Genomic DNA, 19,048 nt, shown 5'->3' with positions numbered 1-19,048 from the left:
TTAAATGTATATTCAATATTTTATCATAGGGACTGGTGCCCTGGCTCATTTGGTTAATCCTCCGCCTGCGGCACCGACATCCCATATGAGCACCGGGTTCTAGTCCCAGTTGCTCCTCTTCCAGTCCAGCTCTCTGCTGTGGCCCGGGAGGGCAGTGGAGGATGGCCCAAGTGCTTGGGCCTCTGTACCCGCTTGGGAGACCAGGAAGAAGCACCTGGCCCCTGGCTTCGGATTGGCGCAGCGCCATTTGGGGAGTGAACCAATGGAAGGAAGACCTTTCTCTCTGTCTCTCTCTCTCACTGTCTATAACTCTACCCTGTCAAATAAAAAAATATATATATTTTATCAGAGGTTCCTAGCCAAGGGAAATAAGGAAAGAAAAAAGAAATGAAAGTTATAAAATTGGATCAGAAGAAATAAAGCTGCTGTTTTTCGTGTACATGATTGTGGATATAGACAATCCAAAAGATATCTAGACAGACTACTGTAATTAATCAGTGAGTTAACAGAGTTGTTGTACCAACATGAAAAGGGACTTGTATATTTATATGTAAATGCCATGCAGAAAATGCGATTTAAAATTTATTTTTATTTATTTTAAAAAGATTTATTGATTTGAAAGTCAGAATTATAGAGAGAGAGGGAGAGAGAGAGAGAGATCTTCCATCTGCTGACCAAACCCAGGAGCCAAGAGCTTCACCTAGGTCTCTCACGTGGATGGCAGGATCCCAAATACTTGGACCATCCTCTGCTGCTTTTTCCAGGCCATTGGCCATGAGCTGGATCAGAAATGGAGTAGCTGAGACATGACTTGGGGCCCATATGTAATGCTGGTCTCTGAGGTGGCAATCTGGCCTCAAAAATATTTCTTGTACAGTTGTACAATAATATTTTAAGCTATGTGTTTTTATAAGAGTCAAAAACTTTTTAAATAAAAAATGTATAAACTAAGAAAATTAAAATAAGCTGAGGTTAATTTATTATTGAAAGAAATAAAAATAAATAAATTTAGGGGCTGACAGTGTGGTGCAGCAGGTGAAGCCACCAGGAATGTGTGGTTTGAATCCTGGCTGCTCCACACTTTCCATCCAGCTTCCTGCTAACTCATGGAGGAGGCAATGGAGCACGGCCCAATTCCTGTTCCCACGTATGAGACCTAAATGGAGTTCCTGACTCTTGGCTTTGGTGCAGCCTAGCCCTGGCTGTTCCTGGCATTTGGGGAGGCAACCAGCAGATGGAGGATATCTCCGTCTCTGACTGTCACTCTGTTTTTCAAATAAATAAATAAATCTTTAAAGAAATAATGAATACATAAATAAATGTAGTGCAGCCTAGTCGTACTGCATTTACCAAGTCCACAGTGGTAGGGTTGGCGCTGTGGTGTAGTGGGTAAAGTTGCCACCTGCAGTGCTGGCATCCCATATGGATGCAAGTTTGAGACCTAGCTACTCCACTTCCACTGCAGCTCTGTGCCATAGCCTGGGAAAGCAGTAGATAATGGCCCAAGTGCTTGGACCCCTGCATCCACGTGGGAGATCGGGAAGAAGCTCCTGGCTCCTGGCTTTGGATTGGCATAGCTCCTGCCGTTGCGGCCATCTTGGGAGTGAACCATCGGATGGAAGACCTCTCTCTCTCTCTGCCTCCCATTCTCTCTGACTTTCAAATAAATAAATAAATAAATAAATGTTTAAAAATAAATAATAAATAAATAAAATTTAAAAAGTATATGGACCAGTTAAATTAAAAACAAAACAAAAACAAAGTCCACAATGGTGTGCAGTAGTGTCCTAGGCCTTCACATTCTCTCCCCTCTCACTGATTCTCTCAGAGCACCTTCCAGTCTTTCAGGTCTGTTCATGTCCTATACAGATGTACCACTTGAACTCTTTTACACCATATCTTTACGGTCTGTTTTTGATACTTAGTCATGTTGACATCACAAATGCCATTGTATCGGATTTGCCTATAGTATTCAACAGAGTAGCATGCTGTACAGGTCTGCAGCCTGGGAGCAATGGGTTATACAGTGTATTGTAGGTATCTAGTGGTTGGCTGTCCTGTCTAGATTTGTATAATGACATTTGCACAAACATGGAATAGGATGAAGGCAACCAGTAGCATTTCTCAGAATGTTTCCCCAACGTTAAGCAACACATGACTGTTTTGGACTTTTTTGTAATAATAACACTTAACTTAAAACATACATTGTATAGCTGTACAAAAACATTTTCTTTCTTTATATCCTTATTCTGTTGTGTTTTCCTATATATGTATACCTATGATAGGGTTTCATTTATAAATTAGGTACAGTAAGAGATGTCAAGATAGAACAATTTTAACAATAAGTTGTAATAAAAGATATGTGAATATGATTTCTCTTTTTCTCCCAGAATATCTTGTACTGCATTAACTCTTAAAGGAAGCACCTTATAACTTCCCTTGGGCATATCTGAATTATCAGCATCATTACTCTTGTGCTTTAGGGCTATTATTTAGTAAAATAAGTGTTTCTTGAATGCAAACACTGAGATCCTGTAATAGTTGATCTGATACCAAAGACAGTTACTAAGTGACTGGTAGGTGGGTAGCATATATGGTGTGGATATGCTCAACAAATGGATGAATTAGATCGTGAGTGAGATGGAATGGGATTTTTTTTAACTTTTATTTGATAAATATAAATTTCCAAAGTACAGCTTTTGGATTACAGTGCCCCCCCCCCCCCCCCATAACTTCTCTCCCACCTGCAACCCTCCCATCTCCTGCTCCCTCTCCGGAATGGGATGTTGTGAATTTTCATCATGCTACCCAGAATACCATGCAATTTAAATTGAAAGAGTAGGAAGGACACAGAGACTGAGAGAGAAACAGAGATCTTTGATCTGCTGGTTCACTCCCAATATGCTCACAACAACCAGGGCTAGGCTAGGCTAGGCTGAAGCTAGTAGTCAGGAACTGCATTCAGGTCTTCCACATGAGTGACAGGGACATAAATACTTGGGCCATCATCCGTGATTTTCTAGGTGCATTAGCAGGAAATGGGATTGGAACCATGGAGTATCTGGGATAAGAACACAGGCACTTTTACCTGGGATGTGGGCAATTTTTTTTTTAAGATTTATTTATTTATTTGAAAGGCAGAGTTACAGAGAGGCAGGGACAGAGAAAGAGACAGAGGTCTTCTCTCCACTGGTTCACTCCCCAAATGACCACAATGGTTGGAGCTGAGCTGATCTGAAGCCAGGAGCCTCCTGAGGGTCTCCCACTTAGGTGCAGGGGCCCAAGGACTTGGGCCGTCTTCCACCACTGTCCCAGGCCGTTAGCAGAGAGCTGGACTGGAAGAGGAGCAGCCAGGGCTTGAACCAGACCCCACATGGGATACCGGCACTGCAGGTAGAGGCCTTACCTGATACATCACAGTGCTGGCCCCAGTGTGGGCATCTTAAGCAGTGGCTTAACCCACCATGCCACAGCACTTACTGTGTGTTATTTTAGTTAGATGTATTATATTGTAGGGCATAATTTAAGGATTTTATTGTTAAACACCTAAGGAGTTTCCAGTTCTTTGTTATCATGCTCTGATAGGCATTGTGTTTTGTGAAAATTATCCACATTTAAAATAATTTCCTTAGGATCTGTTTAGAGAACTGCAATGACTACATCTAAGGGAGAGATACTTTCATGATATTTATTTATTTATTTTACTTTTTTTTTATCATGGTTTTTAGATGCATGTTTTGGAGTTGCTTTGTAGAGAAGGTATCAACGTATATTTCTACTGGGAGTATATGAATCCACTTCGTGAAACTGTCACTCCTACTGAGTATTACCAATTTAAAAACTTTCCATTTCCTTTTTATTCATAGCATTTGTTCAGTGCTCAGCACAGAAGCTTGACCAGACAGAGCAGACGTCAGATGTGTACCAGTAGTTTGATGGAACGCTTCTTGCAGGATGTACTGCGGCACCACCCGTATAACTATCAAGAAAACAGGTAAAGTAGCTGAGTGGAATAATATTACTCGGTAATTACATGCTACAGTAGAAGCTGAAGTGTTGAAGTTCCAATGCTTTTTGAAGTGAATCTTTGAATCAAGAAATACAAAATGACATTTTAGGTAGTAATTTCCCTTTTTTTTTTTTTTTTTTTGACAGGCTGAGTGGACAGTGAGAGAGAGAGACAGAGAGAAAGGTCTTCCTTTTGCCGTTGGTTCACCCTCCAATGGCCACCGCGGCCAGTGCGCTGTGGCCGGCGCACTGCACTGATCCGATGGCAGGAGCCAGGTACTTCTCCTGGTCTCCCATGGGGTGCAGGGCCCAAGCACCTGGGCCATCCTCCACTGCACTCCCTGGCCAAAGCAGAGAGCTGGCCTGGAAGAGGGGCAACCGGGACAGAATCTGGCGCCCCGTCCGGGACTAGAACCCGGTGTGCTGGCGCCGCAAGGCGGAGGATTAGCCTGTTGAGCCGCGGCGCCGGCAGTAATTTCCCTTTACAATTTTAAGTTTTCTAGTCTTAGTCCAACAGATAATTATGTGTCAATGAGGTGTTTTATAAGTATGTCATAGCAGAGGAAAAAAGGTGAGAGCAAAATGTTTTCAAAAGATTAGTAACAGAAAAGCTAGTGACAAGAGCAGAGTGAACAAAAGTAAAAAATAAGTTACTTTACTGGATCTGTTTGCTAAAAGTGTCAAGTAGAATTGACTATAATCTGTCAATATCTTTATACCTTTTGCTTGTATAAATTTATTTTAGTTATTTAAATAGTAAATATTTGGATAATATTTAAGAATTGATATCCCATATTTTTAGAAAATGAGATTAAGTACTACAGTGTGTTTGCCACTCTGGCCATACAGGATAGGTAAAATCATTAGCACCTCTGTGCTGTGTTAGCCAGGAGGCACACCAGTAGTCAAAGAGGGATAAGCTTCTAACCTAGAATTTAGAAATGGTGAAAGTGTTGTAATGGAGAAGTTAGAGGCAAAAAATAAGGTTTCTTATCTGGTGGAAAAATAGAATTAGCCTATCATGGAGTCAGTATTAGTTGTCAGTTTATAACTCTCAATATGCAGTGCTTTCAAAAACTATGTTTGTCCAGTGCAGCGATATCTGTGGTATGCGTTCCTAGAATTTGAACTCTGGGTCAGTTTCTAAACCTTTAAAAATAGATTTTATAGGCCAGCGCGCGGCTCAGTAGGTTAATCCTCCGCCTGCGGCGCCGGCACCCCAGGTTCTAGTCCCAGGTGGGGCGCCGGATTCTGTCCCGGTTGCAGCGCCGGATTCTGTCCCGGTTGCCCCTCTTCCAGTCCAGCCCTCTGCTGTGGCCCAGGAAGGCAGTGGAGGATGGCTCAAGTCCTTAGGCCCTGCACCCGCATGGGAGACCAGGAGAAGCACCTGGCTCCTGGCTTCAGATCAGTGTGGTGCGCCGGCCGTGGCGGCCATTGGAGGGTGAACCAACAGTAAAGGAAGACCTTTTCCTCTGTCTCTCTCTCTCTCTCACTGTCCACTCTGCCTGTCAAAAAAAAAAAAAAAAAGTTTTTATATTTTTTTACTTTTCATTTGGAAAAAAATTCAGGCTTATGAAAACATTGCAAAACTGGTATAAGAAATTCTTGTGTTACCTTTACCTGGCTTCCCTGAATATTGAATCTAAAATAACTACCCTACAGTGGTCAACAACAGTAAAAGGCGCTGATAGCATACTACTCAAGAATCTGTAAACCTTATGGGACCTCGTCAGTTGTCCTCATAATGTCCTTTGTCCAGAACAGATCCAATGTAGGATCACACATTGTATCTAGTTGTCTTATCTTTTTATTCTCCTTAATCTTGAACAGTTCCTCAGTCTTCCTTTGCTTATAAGACTTTTTAAAAGAGTTCTGGGCAGTTATTGTATGGGATGTCCCTAAATTTAGACCTGCTTGTTGTTTTCTCATGGTTTAACTTAGATTATGTATCTTGAGAAAATCTCAGAGTTGATGTTGTGACCTTCTCAGTGTATGAATCAACAGACAGATATTTTGCCATAACCCATTGCTGATGGTTTTAACTTGAGTCGCTTGATTAAGGTGGTATCTAGCAAGTTACTCCACTCCGAAGTTACTGTTTTTCTAGGTGTAGTTAATGAGAATCTTGTGGGGAAGAATTTTGAGACTGTAAATATCACCCACTTACTTTAAGCATCTCTTGATTCTTCCCTGAAATAGTTATTATACTATTCATCACAGTTTTACCATGAAAAAAAGCTTTACATCAGGGATGGGGAACATCTGGCCTGCGGGTTGTAGAAGACCCATGAAATCATTTGGTCTGGCCCTGCGGACAAAACTTGAAATTCAGTTAATCTGTAGCAAGTTATAAGTCTTAAACATAAACTCATGCAAATGTAGGTGCAAATGAAAGCATTGAGATGGCAGTTCCCAACTGTTTAGGACTTTTATCAGCTTGTTTGGTTTTATGACTCTGCTTTCTCTCCTTGTCTTTCTTTCCTTTGTTTTCTTAGACAACCATTACAAAATTTATTTTGTTTTGAGAATCGTGTTATAGTCCTCAAGACAAATGAAAATAGTCTAGGATTCTGGAAAACCTAGAGTAAAGTGATTATTGCATGGCATTTTCATTGATTAGAATTCTGTCATATGAGAATGTATGGATTTTTACCCCCATCATTATACTATTATTGATGCTAGAATTAATTTTTCTATTTTCCAAATTCAAATTAAGTTAATACATTTATATGGGGAATAAAATTAATACTTATGATACATTAGAAGAAGAGTTGCATGTTACTGACACTTCATATATATATCACATATATACATACACATGTTCTTTTAGACAAATGAGGCTTTTTTCAAATCCAAAATATTTAAGAAAGGTTTCTTAAATCATTTTTCAAAGAATAACCTTTTTTTAAAAAATTTATTTAATATTTGAAAGTCAGAGTTACACAGAGAGAGGAGAGGCAGAGAGAGAGAGAGAGAGAGAGAGAGGTCGTCTATCCAGTGGTTCAGTCCTCAGTTGGCCGCAATGGCTGGAGCTGTGCTGATCTGAAGCCAGGAGCCAGGAGCTTCTTCTAGATCTCCCATGTGGATGCAGGGGCCCAAGGACTTGGACCATCTTCTACTGCTTTCCCAGGCCATAGCAGGGAGCTGGATGGGAAGTGGAGCAGCCGGGTCTCGAACTGGCACCCATATGGGATACCAGCAGTTTAGGCCACAGCATTGATCCACTGCACCACAGTGCTGGCCCTAAGAACTACCTTTTTTTTTTTTTTTTTTTTAAAGGTTTTATTTATTTATTTGAGAGGTAGAGTTACAGACAGAGAGAGGGAGAGACAGAGAGAAAGGTCTTCCATCTGCTGGTTCACTCCTCAAGTGGTCACAGTAGCTGGAGCTGGGCTGATCTGAAGACAGGAGCCAGGAGCTTCTTCCCTGTCTCCCATGTGTGTGAAGGAACCCAAGCACTTAGGCCATCCTTCATTGCTGGATTGGAAGAGGAGCAGCCGGACTAGAACCAGCACCCACATGGGATGCTGGTGCCACAGGGGGAGGCTCGGCCCATTTTGCCATAGTGCCAGCCTCTCTTTAATCTGTTTTTATTTTTATAATTTTTGTAGTCTATTTTTAGGAATACTTTTAAACTCACAGAAAAATTGAGAAGATAGTGGAGATAGATTTTATTTCTCTACCTAGTTTTTCTGTTATTAACATCTTACATTAATATGGTACATTTGTTTTAAGAAATGATCTGATATTAATACATTAAAGTGTATGGTTTATTCAGATTTCCTTATTTTTACCTAAATTAAGTTTTCCTAAACAAAAATCTTCTAGTTTACCTCTTTTTCAGTGTGAGGATCCTATCCAGGATTGCATATGACATTAACTTGTCAAGTTTTAGGCTCCTTTGGGCTGTGACGGTTTAATCTCCTTTTTAATGGGTCTAGATATGATAATGCTTCTCACTTTGAGTTGTAATTATTTTTTGTATTACTTTCTGCTGATGCATGAATGCTCCCTGGGAGACAGCTTATCTGTCTTGGAATTTGTATCAGTATCTAGCATAGAACCTGTCACATAGTACTAAATCCTTAGTAGGTGGTTATTGATGACTGAATTTTTGCCTGTTTTGAGTTATGAATTCAGGAAGTGGCAGTATCATTAGGTCAGCAGGTTATATATATGAATGAGCTACCCCTAAAATGCTTTAAATCAAGCATGTTGTCTTAATGCTGGTAGGAGAGATTCCCAGACTGATTTTAGATATGAAAATTTTAGATCTTTTAAAAAAGTAATATAGTTCAAAATTTGAATGGTAAGTATATAAGCACATGGACATAATTCAAAAGACACATGCATACTATACTGTTATAAGTGTATATTTTTCCTTCTATTTTACATAAATGGTAGCATTCATATACAGTTGTTTTTCACTAGCAATGTTTATAGTGTTTGATTTTATTAGTACATGTAGACCTGCCTTATTATTTTTAAAAGCTAAATTATATCATATTAAATGCTGTGGATGATTTAACTAGTACCCAGATGGACTCTGCTCATTTGCTATTAGAAGTAAAAGGCAATGAGTGTTCTTAAATATTCCTCATTAAACATATGAGGAAATTAAAAGTAGAATCATCAGGTCAGAGGGATGTACATTTTAAATTTCAGTAGGCATTGCCAAATTGCTTTTTATCAAGGTGACAAATTTACAAAGAGGTTAACTAATAATCTTCATATGCATTACTTAATCCATACTCCTACCAGCAGTATATTAAAGTGCCTGTGCCCTTACACCCTTGCCAGAACAATATGTGAAAATAATAGTAGCTGACATTTCTGAATGTTTACCATGTGCCAGGCTTTGTTTTCTCTTTAACAATCTTTACAAATAATAGCTAATTTATTTCTCAAAACAATCTTATTAGGGAAAATAGTATGATCATTCCCTTTCTCCAGAAGCAGAAACTGAGACATACAATGTTAATTAATTGTGTCAAATTTTTTCTAACCTTGATAACTGAAAAATGATGCCTGGTTTTATTTGCATTTTGTTGTGTTTATTCAGTGGCAGTTGGTGGGGCTGCTCGTGACCTCACTAGAGTACATACAGTAGAGAGCCTGATAAGATTGCCTTGATTCTTGGCTCTCTAAGGATGGCCCATAATAGAAAGAGAGCAGCAGCTGTGACAGCTTTTATTTAACGTTGTAAACAAATATCAGAATGTTTTATGTTTTTTTTTTTTCCTGATCTTTCTTAGATCAATGCAAAATGAAGCACCTACGAATACTGATGTACCACCTGATACGGTGCATATGGATGAGTCTATTCCTGAAGAAAAGGCTGAGGATGCAGCTGCACCCCACAGAGAGAGTCCCTCTGAGAGTTCTGAACCTGCTGAAGAGTCCCATTCCAGACCCAGTAAACTCCTGGAACATGGAGAGGAAGTCTCAGTTCGACCATCGGTTATACAAAAGCTGGAAAAGGGACAGCAGCAGTCTTTGGTGTTTGTTCCTAAGGTTGAGAGTAGCACGAAAAAGTTTAATCCAGTAGATACTGGTCAAGCTACAAATAAAGGCAAAAGCTTAATCCGACACCCAGTGATTTGTAATGCCCCCGCTCGTGGTCTCCCTGAAAGTTCTTGTACTAGACCAGTTATAACTAAAATGACTAGGTTACCGCTAGCAGCACAAATGGGTTCAGCTAGCAAATGTGACCCAAACAAACCTGGAAAATACGATGTACCATCAGATGGGGTTTCTAGAAATATTAGGTCATCATCCAACCTAGAAACGTCTTCAGTTTCATATGAGAAACATAAAGAATCAAATAGGAAATCTTTACGTGTAAATTCAGATAAATTGGTCACACAGAAAGGTTTAAAATCACAGGGAAAAACTTCATCAGGTGGCTTTAAATCCCATGAATCTATGGGTGCTGAGAGCTCTGAAAGAGCTGAATTTCCTGAAGTAGCAGCAAACCCAGCACAGAACTTGAGTGTAACTGACATGCCTTCTAATGTAGGGATCTTTGAAGATGCCATTCCAAGGCATCAGGAGGAATTCTTTTCTAATATGGATTGTACTGAAGAAGAAAAGCATTTGGGTTTTAGCAAGTCAGTGATTTTGAAACAGAAGGGCTCAATGAGTACTGAAATGAAGTTTGACTGTGACTCTGTCCGGTCAGTTTCTGATCAGCCCCAGGAGGCTGTTCAAGGCGTAAATCTATGGAAGGAGGATGGAATTGATCAGGAAGAATCTAGAGGTTCTGAAACGAGTTTTGATTGCAGTTCCTTTTTTCATTCACTGACTAGTATATCTAAAGTGGCTGCCAAAGAAACAAATCTTTCAGAGAAATTATATTCTGACTTACAGTATAAGAATATTAAACCTTATGTTTCTGAATTAAGTTGTGATTGTGATGACTCTCCTCAGGTGGGTACTAGCCAATCTCAAGTGATTGTTAGAGGTGAAAGTCTTCAAAATATAAAGCCTGTTAGCCTGGTTGACCAAAGCTATGACTCTAGTGGTTCTGAAATGAATTTTGATTGTGATGCCTCACTCCCGACAACTAGTGACTACCCCATGCAGTCTGTAAAAGAAGAAGACCTTCCTAATGAGATGCCCTTTTCTTTGGTTGATAAGAACTATGGATCTAGTAGCTCTGAAGTAAGTGCTGATACTGTTTTCCCACGTCAGTCAGTGATTGACCGTCCCCCAGTGATTGTCACAGAAACAAAACTTTGGAAGAAGTCTCATGTTGTGTTGGTTGATAAGAACTATGGATCGAGTTGTTCTGAAGCAAGTTATGATTGTGATGTTCCTCCTCAGTCAGTAGTTGACCCTCCCCAACTGACTGTCAAAGGAAAAAAATCGAAGCATAGACATGCTCGCCTGAAAAAGAAGAAACGGAAATCCAGAAAGGCTAAAAGGCATCTTCATAGCGATGTTTCACTTGAGGCAGTGGCTGATGAACCCCAGAGGGATGCTGAAGAGATCAATCTTCTGAAAGAGAAGAATGCTGACCTTATGGATATGAACTGTGAGTCTCATGGTCCTGAAATGGGTTTTCATGCTGATGCTCGATTTGTGGCTGACCAGTCTGAAGTAGCAGTTAACGAAGTAAACCCTCCAAACATAGATAATGACCTAGAGAATCAGAGTGTTCACTCTAGCATTTCTAATATAAGTTTTGATTCCCATGCGTTTTCTTATCTGTCAGTTTATGATCAGCCTCAAGGGGCTTTGGGTGAAGTAAATCTTAAAGAGTTAAATGTTGACATGGAAGTTAAGAGCTGTGGGTCCTCCACTTCTGAGTTGACTTTTGATTCTGATCCCCCCGTTCTGTCAGTTTCTAATCTGTGTCAGCTGGATGTTGAAAGACTAAAAGAAGAACGCGCTAACCTGGAAGATGAGAGCTGTGAGTCAAATAGTTCTGACATAACTTTTGAGTCTGATATTCCTCTTTGCTCAGTAGTTGACCAACCTGAAGTAGCTGTTAATGAGAAGGAACCTGTTGAACTGGAAAATAAAAGTAATGAGCCTTGTGTTTCTGAAATAACTTTTGATTCTAATATTCCTCTTCATTCAGGAAATGATCAACCTGAAGTAGCTGTTAAAGAAGTAATCATTCAGAAAGAAGAGTATATACACTTAGAAAGGAAGAATGATGAACCCAGTGGTTCTGAAATAAGTTTGGACTCGTATGCCCCTCATCATTCAGTGATTAATTCTCCTAAAGTAGCTGTTAAAAACTTAAATCCTGAAAAAGAAGAGCAGGTACCTTTAGAAAATAAGGAAAAGGAACGTACCAATTCTGAACTAAGTTTGGATTATGGTACTCTTTTCCATTCTGTGACTGGACATTCTGAAGAAGCCACTGAAGAACTAAACATTACAAATGAAAAGCAAGCACACTCTGGAAATAAGTGTAATGAAGGAAGTGTTTCTGAAACACGTTCTGGTTCTAACATCCCTCTTCAGTCAGTGATTCAAAAAGCTCAAGGAATCATTAAGGAAAAATGGCTTCAGAAAGAAAGGGTTGCTATATTTCAAGGTAAAGGTGCTGATGTTCATGGTTCTAAAACAAATTCAGATTCTAGTGTTCCTCATTCAGTGACTGAACCTCAAGAAGTTGGTAGAAAAAGGAAGAGAAAAGAGAAGCATATTCAAGAAGAGGAGAGTGATTACAGTGATTCTGAAAAAATGGTGAAGCCTGGTTTCTCGCCTTGGTCAATGACTAAAAAATCTCAACTCGCTGTTAGGAAGGAGGACCGTGTGGACTCAGATCATGGAAGTACTGAACCCAGAGGTTCTGAAGTAAATATGGATTTTGGTATCCCTCTTCATTCAGTCACTGGCCAATCTCAGCTAGCCTTTTTGAAAGCAAAACATGCTGATCCAAACGATAAAAACAGGCAACTTAGTGATTCTAAAATAAGTTTTGATTCTGTTGAGCCCCATCAGCCATTGGCTGGACAATTTCAAGAAGCAGTTAAAAAAATCAATATGTGGAATGAAGGGGATATTGGCCTTAAAAATAAGATTGATAAGCCTAATGGCTCAAAACACGGCTCTGATGTTTCTCTTCTGTCTGCAGCTGATCAACCCCAAGTAGCTGTTAAACAAATAAACCATGAGAATAAAGATCATAAGTACTTGGAAATTAGGAGCAGCCAGTATAGTTGTTCTGAAATGAGTTCCCATTCTAATTTCTCGGTTCAGTCGCTAGTTGCTCGACCTCATGTAACTGTTTTGAAGCCAGAGCACATTGAGGTGGAAGGAAAACGCGGTCAGTCTTGTGGTTCTGCAATAAGTTTTGATTCTGAGAAACCTCATCAGCCTGTGGGTAAGCAGCCTATGGAAACGGCTAAAGAAGGAAGTTTCTGGAAGGATGAAGTTGGCTGGGAAGATAAGAAGGATGAAGCTAAGGGTTTTAGAGTTATATGTAATTCTGGTGGCCTTCAGCCAGTGATTGGCCAAACTAAGGAAGTAGTTAAGGAGATCAGCCTTCAGAAAGAGCATGTTGACTTGGAAGAGAAGGCTGTCAAACCTAATGATTCTAAAATAAATTTTGATTCTGATGAACCTCTTCAATCTGTGACTAATAAAATTCAAGACCCTGTTAAAGAAACAAATCTTCTGAGGGAGGAACATGTTTGTCTGCATGATAAGAGCTATGAACCTGATGGTTCAGAAATATTTTATGTTTCAAATATGCCTCTTCAGTCAGTGATGGAGCAGCCACATATTTTGGAAGAGGAACGTGCCAATTTGGAAATTAAGGGCAGTGATCCTTGTGGTCCTGAAATAGGTTTTGATTCCAATCATCATTTTCAGTCAGCAGCTGAGCAGCTTCAAAAAACAGACAAAGAACCGAACCTTTGGAAGGAAGATCATATTTACCTGGAAAATAAGAGCTATAAGCTAGGTGATTTTGAAATAAATTGTGATTCTGGTGCTCCTGTTCAGTTTGTGGCTCCTGTGTCTGTCAAAGAAATGAACTTAGAAAAGATGTATCATAATGACCCGGAAAATAAGAACTATAAATCTTGTGGCTTTGAAATAAAATGTGATTCTGGTGTTCATCTTCATTCAGACTACCAACCTCCAGTGGCTTGCAAAGAGACAAACTTTCAGAAGGATGCGCAAATTAGCATGGAAGATAAGATGAGTGAGCCTAGTGATTCTGAAATGGTGTGTGATTCTGATGTCCCTTTTCAAATAGTAGTGAACCAGTGTCAAGGGTCAGACAAAGAAACAAATCATCCAGAGGTATTACTTGTGGACTTGATGACCAGTGATAGTGATTGTGATTGTGAAGTGATTTCTCATCCTCACATGCCTCTTCAGTTGCTGAATGACCCACTTCACAGGGCTGTCAAAGAACTCAGCTCTGCAAATGCTGACTCTATTAATGTAGACGATTACTGCTACGACTCCTGTGGTTCTGCTGTAAGACATGTTTGTGAAGCCCGTTCTCAGTCAGTGAGAAGGCAGTCCAAGGAGAGTTTCAAAATAATAAACCGCAAGAATGACTATATCATTCTGGGAGATTTAAGCTGCCAGTCTTGTGATTCTGAAACAGATTGTGACGTGGATGCCTCTGACCTGTCTGTGGCTTGCCACTCACGAAGGCCTGATAAAAAAATGGTGAGAGCTAATGGTCCCAGAAGAAATTCTAACATGAAAGGCACGTCTCAGCCAGTGACTCATCAAATGCAGAAAGCTGACAAGGAAGGCAACCTTTGGAAAGATCTAAAAAATGAATCTGGTGATTGTGCAGTTGTTTGTGGTACCTCTTGTGAATCAGTGGCCAATCAGATAACTGGTAGAGAAGACCTTTTGAAGTTAAAGTGTACAGCTCTGGAAAAGCGAAGGAAATCTTGTGGCTCTGAGAAGGATTTTCAGGGCAGTCCTTCTCTTCGGTCTAACTCTGACCAGCCTCAAAAAGCTGTTGGCAAGAAAGGCCGCCTTAAAAAGGTAACCTTTGACCTGAAAGAGGATAGCTATGATTCCCCTTCCAGCTCCACTCCCATGGGTGGTTCTGGAAAGCAGCTGGAAAAAGCAAAAGAGGTCGTAGAAGACGATCCTGATGAACCAGTTCTTGAAGCCTTGCCTAATGTGCCTCCTTCTTTTGTGGGGAAAACATGGTCTCAGATAATAAGAGAAAATGACCTAAAAGTTGATGCCCTTGTGAAGGAATTTAAGGAAGGTCGTTTCCGCTGTTACTTTAATGATGATGATTGTGAGCCCAAAAAAGTTTTGGATAAAGGAAAAAAAAACACCCTGCCTGACCTTCATCAGGACACTGCATCAATTCAAGGTCTGCCAGATGACACTACAGGTAGTTTTTCTGGTAGTTTTTCTGGAAGTTTTTCCGGGAGTTTTTCTGACAGTGATGACTTTTCAGTGGACTTTGATAGACTAGGCTTTCATTACCCTCTAGCAGACAGGCTTACCAACCAGCTGTGGCATGTGGCATGTCGGTGCCGGGCAGTGAAAGTGAGCCATGCGACGCAAACCAATTTTACAAATTACCAAATGATGAAAAGGAAAATTGTTAGCCAAGAGGAAGAATCACCAAAAAGAAGGCATTTACATTCACAGAGTGACAGCAGAGCAACAGCAACAGTCAAAATCGGGACAGATGAATTTCCTGAATCATGCCCCAAACATTCGAAGCCTACATCATCCGAAGCCTTAGTCCATGTTCTTTCATCTCTAGATGATAAACTGAAAGAAGGTGAATGCTCTGAGCTCTCTACCATGAGTCCCGAGGGGTGTGATGATATGCAGTGTATATGCACATGTGGGCTGGATGCCATTCATTGTGATGACCCCTCATTAAAGCAAACTCTAACTGATCCAGAGTTCACAGGAGATGATGATGATGATGATGATGATGATGATAATGTACAGAGCTTTGCTTCAACATCTTCCATGATAGTGCCAGCAAGATATGGATTAAAGTCACGCCGGCGGACCAGTAAATGCTCTGTGGTCCTAGGGAATTGTGAGATTCCAAAGGGAAGTAGTTTCCGGCTAACTTTTTCAAATCGTGGTATTGCCCAAATCTCTCCCAAATCAGTTAGAAGTCAGTTTTTAGCAAGCAAAAGTAAAAAGAAAAGTCAGGGAAAGAAGATGACACCAAGTAATAAGAGAAGTTTTCCCCAAAAGGTTTATAAACCATTTATTCTCCGGCATAAAAGCAGAATAGCTTCAGAAAAACGGTCCATTTGGATTCGGACCAAACCAAGTGATATCATTAGAAAGTATATTTCGAAGTACTCTGTTTTTATGCGTCGTAAATACCAATCCAGGGCCACTTTTATGGCAATGCATCTTAAAAAGAAGCAGTCTGTTGTGGATAGGTCAGAGACAGTGGAGAGACCCGCTGAGGTGCTTTCGGATGCCCCAGCTCCACCAGTTGGTGCTGACGTGCAGTTAAGAGCTGCGGCAAGTCCTCCGAAGCAGCCTGTGCAGGCCTCTCCTAGTACAGCAGGAGGAAAGAATAATGGTCTTAAAACTTGCCGTCGCAGAAAGAAAAAACATGTTGTTTTTCGACCCTATGATTTGAGAAGTGTGTGTTACATCCCGGATTCTGATAGAATACTGACTCGGCTGGCAAACAAATTGAGAACTAGTGAGGTCAAGTCGAAGGCTAGTTGAGGATTCGGTACTTCAATTGAAATATATTTGGTACTTTGTGCACATAGCTTTCCCAGCTTTGGTGGGAAAACCTTGAATATTTTGCTATAGATTTTATTTTTCAGAACTTTTATATTCATTTAAAAATTAGTATTTAGGGTCCTTTTCTTTAAGATTTGAAAACAACTTCTGTCCAACATTTTCTGTAGAAGATCTTCATCTTAATTTGTCATAATTTAGCACATATAGAATTTTGTCCATCAGATCCTGTCTTACTTATTTTTTATGACAATCATTCTCATACCAGCAAGTTATACCATTGTGAGAATGAATATGGTAAACTTAAAAATGCCCTTATTTTTAAAGATTGGAACAAATGCGTATGTACGTGCATTCTGGTTTCAGAGTGTCATTGTCAAGATAACGTTCTAACTGGATATTAAAAAGAAGGAACTATATTGAATTATCTCAGCCTTTGAGTGAGGTTGACTTAAGAGATCATAACTAAAATATAATTTGTCTTTCTCTTTTAAAGTTATTCCAGAAAATGAGATTTTCGTAATCTTTAATCAAGTTTTTAAAGTGCCTGGTGATTTTATAAACATAACACAAATTCCTCCTTCATTTAAATTGAATCTGCAAGTCTAACTTTCTCCATTTGAACACATTCACCCACACACATCTCAGTAGATTTCCTTTAGTATTATTAGATCATAGTGGGGAGAATCATGTTGCCAATGTGGATAGGTCTTTTTAACTACATTTATGGCCTTTTTTGTGAAGGATTGTTGGCTTAGTTTGAAAATCCGTATTATTTTATTCTCTTATCTCTTAAAAATATTTTAGACATCATGGAATCATTTTTTAAGTGTCTAATCTGAAATTATTGGTTTGATAATATTACTTGGGCAGCCTACTTTTTTTTTAGTCTTTAGTAAGTCATGTAATATCTCAAAAAATTGAATAAAATTGATCACCTAAGTGGAGGCTCATTTTGCAAGTGGAACACATTAATTTGTCTTGAACTTGCTGATTTTGGTAATTCAAGTGAAAGATGTTGAGATACGCAGTTTGCATCTGGGATACTCGGAATATCTTCAGATTCTTTATTCAGAGACACTGGCTGAGCTAGTACAGATGCGTCCACTCACTGGTAAGCTAAGATCTTGGCTTTTCTTCTGTCATCAATGTTAAAGCGAAATGTGAATTTCAACTCTATTGTGTGACTACCATATTTTATTGAAACTACAGTCAGTGTTAAAATGTATCTTGATTTCAGAGATAAAAAATGTGTTACCTTAAAATTAATGAATATAGTGTAATGGTTTGTTTCTAAATGTGATTTTATTTCAGGGGCCATTACTTAACCTGTGGGTGTGTTATGATGGTGTTGTGTTGTAATTTCTTCTAAATTTAAGCAGTAATTATGTTGAAAAAATGAGCAAGTGCTTATCTTTTTAGTTGCCAAACAACACATATAGCATTTCCTTCAACTATGTCTCCTTCTATACAAACATTTTAATTTACTTAAAATATCACTGTGGGCCACTAGTCCAGAATAATTCTGCAATTTTAATTTAGTAAGTAAGTTCTGGCCCACTTATCAGGAAGTAAATAGCTCACTGTGTAAAAGTATTCTATTTATGGTTATTGATATCTTTTTTCCTATTGAATCAACACAGTTCCCTCAGGTACTACAAGGGAACTTCAAAAAGTTCTTGGAAAATGGAATTAGAAGATAAGATTATTTTGGTGCAAAAATTTTTTGAGATCCAAACATAGCTTTTTCATTATAAACATTTTCCATGACCTTTTTGAAGACTCTCAAATTAATAGACATTCTTCCAGTGTAAGTTTGAAAACAAGATTTCATATGGAAATAATTCTGTAAATATAATGTATCACATCTGTTGTGATGGTGTCACACACAGATGACAATTCTTACCATTCAAGAGATCAAAATTTAAAGTTAGAAAAATGTACTACCTTTTTCACATTGGAAGCTCTTTTAAGTACCATTTTCAGGGTGACAGGTTTGTATTTAAAATTTACATTACTGAAAATACTAAAGTATAATATGGGACTGATGATACTGATTAACATTCTGGAAATGCTATTCTAAGTTGTTGTAACTATTATTTTAGGAAAGCTTGAAAAATTGAAAGTAAGTCAAGTTGGAAAGGAATTTCTTTCAGAATTTGATAGTATACAGGATGTGCCCCTTTGTCTAAATAAATGTTGGCTTAATTTGCAGGTTAGATAAAACAATTGGTGTTTTTGTGTGCTCAAGAATGCATCATATTGTTTTAATAGTAAAAAGTCTAATTACAACCATAATGAGTATTTTATTAACCTTGTCCATGTTTGGTATCTTGCATAGATTTTTATTGTAATTGTCCTGAGTTAAAAAGTATGTGAAACAATATTGTGTAAAGTGTGTTTTTGCATTTGTGCATTTAAATTATTTATGTAACTAGGGCTATGAGTAGCACTTTTTTTTGCTTAAAGAAAAATTATATTTAAATATTCAAATAATTATATATTTCCATGTAAAACTAATGTGAAGCTTAATGTATTTTTTATAATGCAATTTAAAAGGTAAACTTGTTTTTGAAGTTATCAAGATAAAGCTTATTAAATATTGAAATTTGTGTCTACACTCTCATCGTGTGAGAAGTTTTTTTTCCAAAAATGCTCAAATGATCAGTGAATAACAAAAACTGAAGTACATTTTGTAAATGGTCTGAGAGAGAATAAATAGGAGAATATCAATATTGATGCTGGTGAGAAAATAGTTTAACCAAAGAGGTACAGATTATATTCAATGCAGTAGTTATTTCAAAGGATTAGAATAAAACAGCTGTTCATTTGTGTGGTACAGCAGTAAATTAGCAGC

General features: G+C 38.7%; 1 protein-coding gene across 4 annotated transcripts in view; it reads left to right on the top strand.

Annotated features, from left to right (window-relative positions):
- The window catches only part of ZDBF2 (zinc finger DBF-type containing 2), a 43,009-nt gene extending 24,198 nt beyond the window's left edge, over positions 1-18,811 (top strand). For all 4 annotated transcript variants that reach the window (XM_008259033.5, XM_008259038.5, XM_051849219.3 and 1 more), the window contains 2 exons: positions 3,867-3,994; positions 9,264-18,811. In XM_008259033.5, coding sequence (XP_008257255.1) covers positions 3,867-3,994; positions 9,264-16,173 — 7,038 coding nt within the window. In that variant the 3' untranslated portion in view covers positions 16,174-18,811. The remainder of the gene's footprint in view (positions 1-3,866; positions 3,995-9,263) is intronic.
- The last annotated feature ends 237 nt before the right edge of the window (positions 18,812-19,048 follow it).

The sequence above is a fragment of the Oryctolagus cuniculus genome, chromosome 3, assembly GCF_051225735.1.
Source record: "Oryctolagus cuniculus isolate XC-2025 breed Fujian yellow rabbit chromosome 3, ASM5122573v1, whole genome shotgun sequence".
Lineage (NCBI taxonomy): Eukaryota > Metazoa > Chordata > Mammalia > Lagomorpha > Leporidae > Oryctolagus > Oryctolagus cuniculus.
Note: the sequence above shows the minus strand (reverse complement) of the source record. Positions and strands in the feature narration are given on the sequence as shown.